An 8,141-nucleotide genomic window follows, 5' to 3' on the forward strand; every position below is an offset into this window, starting at 1 on the left:
TTTCTTCGTAGCTAGCGACCGATTATAAATGTTCCTTATCTTTCTAACTAATTAAAGATTAGATCATCATCAAATTAATTTCGATGGGAAACTTAATTTTTTCAATAAATGATTACGTGGATGCACTGATCAAAGGGTTGCTTCCGTGAATTTTAGGGCGCTTTAAAGTAGGAGTAACGACTGATACTTCCAAAAACTAAAATCAGTGAAGTTTTAATTCAGATTTTAAAAATGATAAACTTTGGACGAATTTCTGATAGATCTACGAGACGTATTTTATCACATTAGACACATACTAGTATTCAATGTCGAATTCAAGAATTAGGGCATTAAAATAACGCCGTTTCATATACTAAACTACATAGATCATTTCACGGCTAGTCATGACCTTTGAAAGCAATCTTTGATATCACAAACTTTAAGATTGATGTCAATTTCCTACGACTGTTTATTCTTTAAACCCGACAGATCTACAAGGAGTATATTTATTCATATTAAACACATATTATCCAATGTTAAATTCAAAAATTATGACACCGAAACAACGTCGTTTCTTATATAATTTAGACTAGTCCTATAAAATTCACGTCTAGGCACATAAGATCAAACTAAATTTGTAAAAAAAAATTCTATTTGGCTCGGTTCGGAAAAATCGTACACTTTCAAACATTTTGTGACCACTTATTTTCATTTATAATCAAATACTGCGACACGGATTCTCGACACTTTGAAGTTTGGAGAATTTAAGTAGGTCCCACTTTTTCTCATGATCTAAACCATATACTCCACACTAATTATTGTTTATTTAATGATACATAGTATGACACCTATAATTTTGTTTGGGATTTTCTTATTTTCAATACAATCTTCTCAAACTTAATTATTACTACGAGATAAAACCTATCTAAACCACAGCACTCTCATAATTTGTATATATGAATAATGCATCGTATATGCATATACGTGTACGTATACATATGACACGAATAATTCTAGAAATGAAAAAAAATATTTTAATTTTCGACTAGGATTTCTCTCATTTTGCACCGGAATGTTGGTTTCAGGTAAAAAACCAAGTCCTGGACCCACAAATAATTCGTGAATTTAAATTATTCGCAGATGAAGAAAGGACAAGATGGATTTTGCTATCTCATGATTATCATTCTAAATCAGTAAGCCTTGTGATTATTTGTTCATCTATCACCTTCAAAGTTTAAATTTTTAGATAGATCTAGCTATATGTAGTGTGTGTGTCTCCTCTTTAATTGAATTTTACCATGGTTATCCATGTCAATACAATTCAATCAAATTGATTGGAGTTCGAGATGCAACATTATAGCCATATAGGGATCTTTATTGATTTAACACAACTCTTGGTTTATTGGGATTTTGGAATATATGAGACTGATTAAGAATGGTATTTTGAGAGATATCTTTCAGAAATCATAGGCCATATTTTAAATAAATACATGTTGATCTTGATAGAATTACCTAGGAGGCTAGGACTCCATATATATCCATCTTCTGTTAATCTGCAATTCTACTCTTGATGTTTAAATACTTAAGCTGCTTAATTAAAATATAGTATGTCGTTAAAGTCACATGACATGAAATTAATGGTTGACCCGTTAGAAACCCGATAATTTCGGGTCCGACTGGGATGAGTTTGAGTAACCTGCTTAAATCATGAAAATCAGGTTTTTATCGTGTAATTAGGTTAAAAAATCAGATTTAATATAAGGTTTTAATCGCGTAAATCGGGTTTAATCGAATAATATCAGTTCTTATATATGTAAATCAAGTTCGTGTCATTATCATATTGTTAACGTGTCGTGTAAATCCATATTATATCGTGATATTTAATAGGTTCGTGTCGAGTGCAAGCGGTTTTAAAGGTAGCAGGTCAGGTTCGTATTCAGGTTGAGAATTTTCATAACAGGTCGGGTTTGAGTGGGCATATTGGGTTGGGTCGTTATTAGGTTGACACTATAGCGACCCAATCCTTAACAGATCGGGTTCATGATAGGCCTTATTTGGTTGTGTAATTATCGAGATCTAATACTAGTTACTCAATCTGTACGATTTGCCGTCCCTAATTTGCAGAGTAGCTAATCTAGTTTACATTGATGAGATTGTGGTCGATCTACTATTACTACAAGGATATGCTAAATAAATCACCCAAGTCAGTTCACACATAAAGTAAATAAATACATATATGTCGATCGAGTTGTGATAAAATAGAACTAATTTTGATACTATTTAACTAAAATATAGAGGTTCATTAATAAATCACACAAAGTTTATTTTAAATCGTTTTAATTCATTTAGAAATTTGAATTGGAAAAATACGGGTGTCATTGTCTCAAAGTATAAATTTCTAAAACGAACCAAAAACAAGAAAAAAATGATTTTCAGGTTATCTGAAACTAACCTATATGATCTTCAATGATTTAAAAATCTGCATTTTCTAAAATGGCCTAACAATAACCTCTGTGTTATCTAATGATGATTGTCGTGTTGGATGCTTTTGCAATTCGTCATTAGATTGTATTTTGCATATATAACAACTCTATGTAGATGTCTGTTTACTTGTTATTCGATATTGACAAAAATAAACAATATTTTCATTCACAAGTTAGGTTCGCCTTTCAAGTATATATTCAAATACAGTAAACAAGAGCCTATTTGTTTCTTACTTTAGGCCATTTATCCTCAAAACATATCCATTTATTAATTAAATAATTTCAAAACTTTATCCACAATTTGTTGCGGGAAACTGACGAAAAAGGACAGTAAAAGACCAAGTACACAGAATTAGTAGATTGTAGTTGAGCAATACATTGTGTGTGAATCTATAATATTTGTCACGTAGCATTTCTATTCACATATATTAACCCCTCAAAAAAGGTCACAAAAAATACAAGTTACTATATCGGAATTTAGTTGATTAAAAGTAGTGTTTTTGAGGTTCTATTTTGTTTCTTGAATTTGGAGTTTACTCTTTTATTGCAGCCTATTATTGCCCACATTAAGATTTCTTCTGACTTTGGTACGTATATACGTGTATATATTTATATCAATTCTATATGTATGTATATAAGAAAGTCCAAGTTGGCTAAGCTATATCGTGTCTCTCTCTCACTATATATATATATATACACACACACACACACATATGCACACGCATATAATAGAGGTAGAGATTATCCCTTTTTGAGAAAAAAAATTCGAGTTATTTTTACTGATCATCAGTATTTCATTATCATTATATTGGGCAAGAAATGGGACTACGAGACATTGGAGAGACGCTACCACCGGGTTTCAGGTTTTATCCGAGCGACGAGGAGCTAGTTTCTCATTATCTCTACAAAAAGATCACTAATGAACAAGTTCTAAGAGGCACTTTGGTTGAAATCGATCTCCATGTTTGCGAGCCATGGCAGCTTCCCGGTAGGTCTTTTTATCGCTTCTTTGTTTACATTAACAAACCTTAATGCAAAAAAAAAGTTATGTCAAGAAAATTTTGTTCTCTTGTTTCATCATCTAAGAGACAACTGAATTTTTGATTGACGAACTTACTTGTTGTATGTGTCTTTTGTTGTAGCTAGCCATGCATATTTTTATATGTACATTTATTTATTTTTTCTCATGCAATTCTATTTATAATATTATGCAGAAATCGGATAAGATTTTGAGAAATAGTACTACGAAATTCACAACCTTATCAAGGGATTTCTCAGTTGCATTCTTTTAGCAAAAGAGATTGAATTGAATACAAGTTTTTTTTTTAAGTAGTGTCAAGCTTTAACTACACGTAATATATAGAATGTTTTTATAGATTTTTTTTTCATACTTACTTTTTCTTTGCCATCTGATCACCGATATTAGGATTAAATATTACTATATCGAAATATATAAAAGTGTGTGTGTGTGTGTACAAATGTGTGACATAGACTTCTCACCATAGAAGTAACTCTCTCATCTATGTAGAAAAGGGTGACACACTACACATTACTTTCCTAAATCCACAAACATGCCTTGCGAATCTTTGGTGACTTGTAACCAAATTATTGTCTATTTAGCAGAAATTGTCACATAAGCAACATAATGTAAATGATGAGATCCTAATAATTCATTTCATGTTAAGTACAATTCCATTAATTTCTTTCGTGGCATATATGTCAAGAACGCGTTAAGAAAGACGTGTAATTTTGCCAATATTTATTTCTATTTATCAAGCTATTAATTCCACTTAAACCAACATGACATGACATATTACTTATTTGAAGATGTGGCTAAATTGAACTCCAAGGAGTGGTACTTCTTTAGCTTCCGGGATCGGAAGTATGCGACCGGCTTTAGAACCAACCGTGCCACCACCTCCGGCTATTGGAAGGCCACGGGGAAAGATCGGGCAGTTCTCGATCCCCGGACAAAGGGCGTCATTGGGATGAGGAAAACTTTGGTGTTTTACAAAAATAGAGCTCCTAATGGGACCAAAACCGGATGGATTATGCACGAATTTCGCCTTGAAAACCCACATGTCCCGCCTAAGGTTGGTTCCTTAATTTGTGCTTACTTGTCCCTTCATTGTGTTGATTTAGTAACTAAAGGGAATAAAGATTGTGTGTGAAGCTATGTAAAAAAAGAAATTTCCAGTCACTTCGACTTAAGGTGCCAATCATGTTGTATGAAACTTGAACGAAACTCCTTTGAAATTATTACCTCAAAGATTCTCTTTTATGCCTTCTCATCCTGTGGGCTAGCTCCTACACACACACACATTATTTCTGAAAATTTCATCATTAGTAAAATATCTTACTAGAAAAAAAAACCATATTCATTAAATATTCTCCCTTGTCGATGTTCTCTCTCTACACCCCATGAGTATGATATAACCTAAACAAGAGCTATAAAGTTTGATGTATTTATCAATATTTTTATATGCTATGTATTTCAATAGAAGTGGTTGAATATAATATTCCCCACACACTAAGACACGGGCTTGGGACATGTACACACATACATATGTTAAAAGATGATGGGTGATTGTTACTAGATTTTGTAAAACCAATACTATTATATAGTGCAAATTGTTAGAAAAACCACGAAATTTGATCAAATTCTAAGTTTAATCAAATTCTGGTGAATCCCGCATGCTTTCAAAAATAGCCACATAGAGTTTATCACAACTTAGGCATTTTTCTCAATTGCCTCAATGATTTAGATTTGGGGGGCTCGTATATCATCACTCACGAAAGCCATGGATTTAAATATAAAATATAAAAAATACTACTCCCTTCATCTCAATTAAGTTGAGTCGTATTCCTTTTTGTAATGTCACTACTAAGTTGAGTCATTTCCTTTTTTTAACTAAAAACAAAGCATGCAATCAATCTTACTTTATTCATTTCTTGTACTTTTCAGCATATTTCTTAATCTCTGTGTCCACAAATTTTGACTTAACTTAGTTGGAATGGAGAGAGTATAAGATTAGGTTAAAGTATTTTGACTTCCAAATTGTACATAATTTTCCTCCAAACTTTATGGTTTTTATGTCAAATTTCCCTTTTATATATAGCATCTACAAGATAACGATCGTAAAAATCTCATTTCAAAATGGACGTTTACATGCGCTTAGAGAAATATAGGTACTATTATGATTAAATAATTGATTTATCTAACTAATCTATGGCCTTCTTTGACAGGAAGATTGGGTACTATGCAGAGTGTTCTACAAATCAAGAAGTGAAAATTACAACAATCTCATGAGTCCACAAAATTTCGAGGATAATTTGACTATTTCTTCCACAAATAATGAACGTGTCAACATTACCCACCAACACCACATAGGCAACCCTAACCCTAACCCTAACCCAAACCCTAGCACCTCTCTCGGGCTCGATTTCGACCTATTTTGTGACCATCACATGAACCACCAGCCTCATCGCTCGAGCTCTCATGACTATATCCACAACAAATTGGGTGATCAATCTACAAGGTGTGAGGATGACTACGGATTCTTATTCGATTTCGATGGCTCGAACATGGTGCCATCGAGCCCTGAAGATATGCGGTTTGTTGATGATAGTAGCTTAGTATTCATCTAATTAGGTTTGTGGGATTTGATGCTCGCTCATTAATGGTATCTACTTATATATATGTATGCATATGTGATGTAGCATGTTTAGATCGGAGATTAGTCCGTATGTGTTTGTAGTTAGTGATGTGTGATGGGGATTGTGTTTAATTTGTACATTTGAAAAAGAATTGGATATATTCATATATCATGCTTGCAATGGATCCAGGAATCATATTCTTATCAAATATCAATTTGAATAAGCAAATAAGCATATAATAGAGAAGGCCGGCAATGGAGCAAGGTCTTACCTGATCATGAGGTAGGCTCGAAGAAGTTGGTAACGATTCAAATCTTTTGCAAAGAGAGAAGATAACTTGACTGAGGCATTCTGGATTCTGAAGAGCAATGGCTTACTTTGCAGTATCTGAAAACATACATCTATTGTTATGTTAAGAATTGAGCTCGAACAATCAAACGACAAGAAGCGAAGAATGTGAAACACACTGAAGAATTACATGGTTCGATCAATGTGATCTACATCCACGGACAACAAAAAAAATCCTTTATTCACCTCTCTATCAAGATCATACATCAACCACTCAATTGAACCCTATCTTTCTGCCACACACTACTTAAGATAATGGAGCATAACGAAACATGGGAAACTAATCTACACTACTAAGAAGAAACGTGAGAAACCAACTAAGACTAATTGCATTACTAATATAACTAACTTGACATGATCACTTAGTGGTGTGCCAACACCAAATTACCTAAAAATAAAGCAATAAAGGTTGGCGAATAAACTACTAAATCTACAATCTTAAAAAATGACTTGAATCAACACCAAATTACGTAAAAATCAAGCAATAAAAGATGGCAAACAACGAAGATAAAGGAGTGTTGTGAATTAGAAATTAGAATCACACCTCTTCAATAGAATTGAAGACAACCTCCATTGACAACTTTTGCCAAAGACTAATTCTAAATTGGCTCCACTCAACTAGAACACTAAATCTAGTAGGCAACACACCTTTACTCTAGTTGATTGAAAAACAAATGCAACCACAAGAAGTGAATAAAATAGATCTCAAAAAATGAAGTCTTAATTTTCTCTGGAAGAGACTTTATAAAATTTATAATGATTTAAAACTTAGTGGAGTGTGAAATAGTTCCCACAATCTATTTGTACTAGGAAGACAACTCTAAAGTGGACTCAAATGCTAAATCTGGATTTTAAGACTAAAGTTCATTTTTTCCCCTACATTTGCACTAATTTTTTTTTAATCCTATATACTCTCTCCGTTTATTCATAGTTGAGGCGAAACTTTTTGGTAAGGAGTTTTAGAAAGGAATGTTGGCTGTATTAAATAATAGATAAAAAAATAAGAGAGAGGAAAAGGTAGAGAGAATAAAGTATAAAGTGAATAAAGTAGAGAGAATAAAGTAAGAGATAGTAAAGTAAGAAAGAGAAAAATATTACCATATATGGAAATGACTCAACTATGAAGTAACTTTCCAAAATAGAAAAATAGCTCAACTATGAAGAAACGAAGGGAGTACTAAGTAAAGTATGTGACCTCTTGGGTATCAAATAGTATGTTTTAATCCAAACTTAATCTTTTGTATTAAAACTAACGTTCAAACGTGTTGATCGGGGTGCTCGATGGGTGGTAATCCTCGTACCATTTCTTTATTTGATAGAAATTTCAAGCTACCAAAATTCAAGTGCCCAAATCGAAGATGTTATCAATTGTTCAACCTGATCTAAACTACCAAGATTTTAACAAGTGAGTAATATGTTTCTGTTTTAAAAGCATCCATGTTATTATAATCGACAATTCGATGGTTATTGTCTTATTGACTTATTATTGATGGATGAAAGATGTTAATATATTACTCCCTCCGTCCCGGATAATTCGGGTCACTTTGACCGGGCACGGGTTTTAAGAATTGTAATGAAAAGTGGGTTGAAAAGGTTAGTGAAATGTGGGTCCTACCTTTACATATTAGTTTTATAATAAAATGTGAGTAGGAATGAGTTAGTGGAATATGAGGT

At 32.8% G+C, this 8,141-nt stretch overlaps 1 protein-coding gene across 1 annotated transcript; it reads left to right on the forward strand.

Moving 5' to 3' along the window:
- The first annotated feature begins 3,138 nt into the window (after nucleotides 1–3,138).
- Nucleotides 3,139–6,303, forward strand: LOC125202800 (protein CUP-SHAPED COTYLEDON 3-like). Its single transcript, XM_048101273.2, has 3 exons — nucleotides 3,139–3,450; nucleotides 4,290–4,555; nucleotides 5,709–6,303. Exons 1-3 carry the CDS (start codon nucleotides 3,282–3,284, stop codon nucleotides 6,108–6,110), a joined length of 837 nt encoding a protein of 278 aa, XP_047957230.1. The 5' UTR covers nucleotides 3,139–3,281; the 3' UTR covers nucleotides 6,111–6,303.
- Nucleotides 6,304–8,141: the final 1,838 nt, after the last annotated feature.

The sequence above is a fragment of the Salvia hispanica genome, chromosome 2 (genome assembly GCF_029641045.1).
Source record: "Salvia hispanica isolate PSC_SH4W2 chromosome 2, Shi_PSC_v1, whole genome shotgun sequence".
Lineage (NCBI taxonomy): Eukaryota > Viridiplantae > Streptophyta > Magnoliopsida > Lamiales > Lamiaceae > Salvia > Salvia hispanica.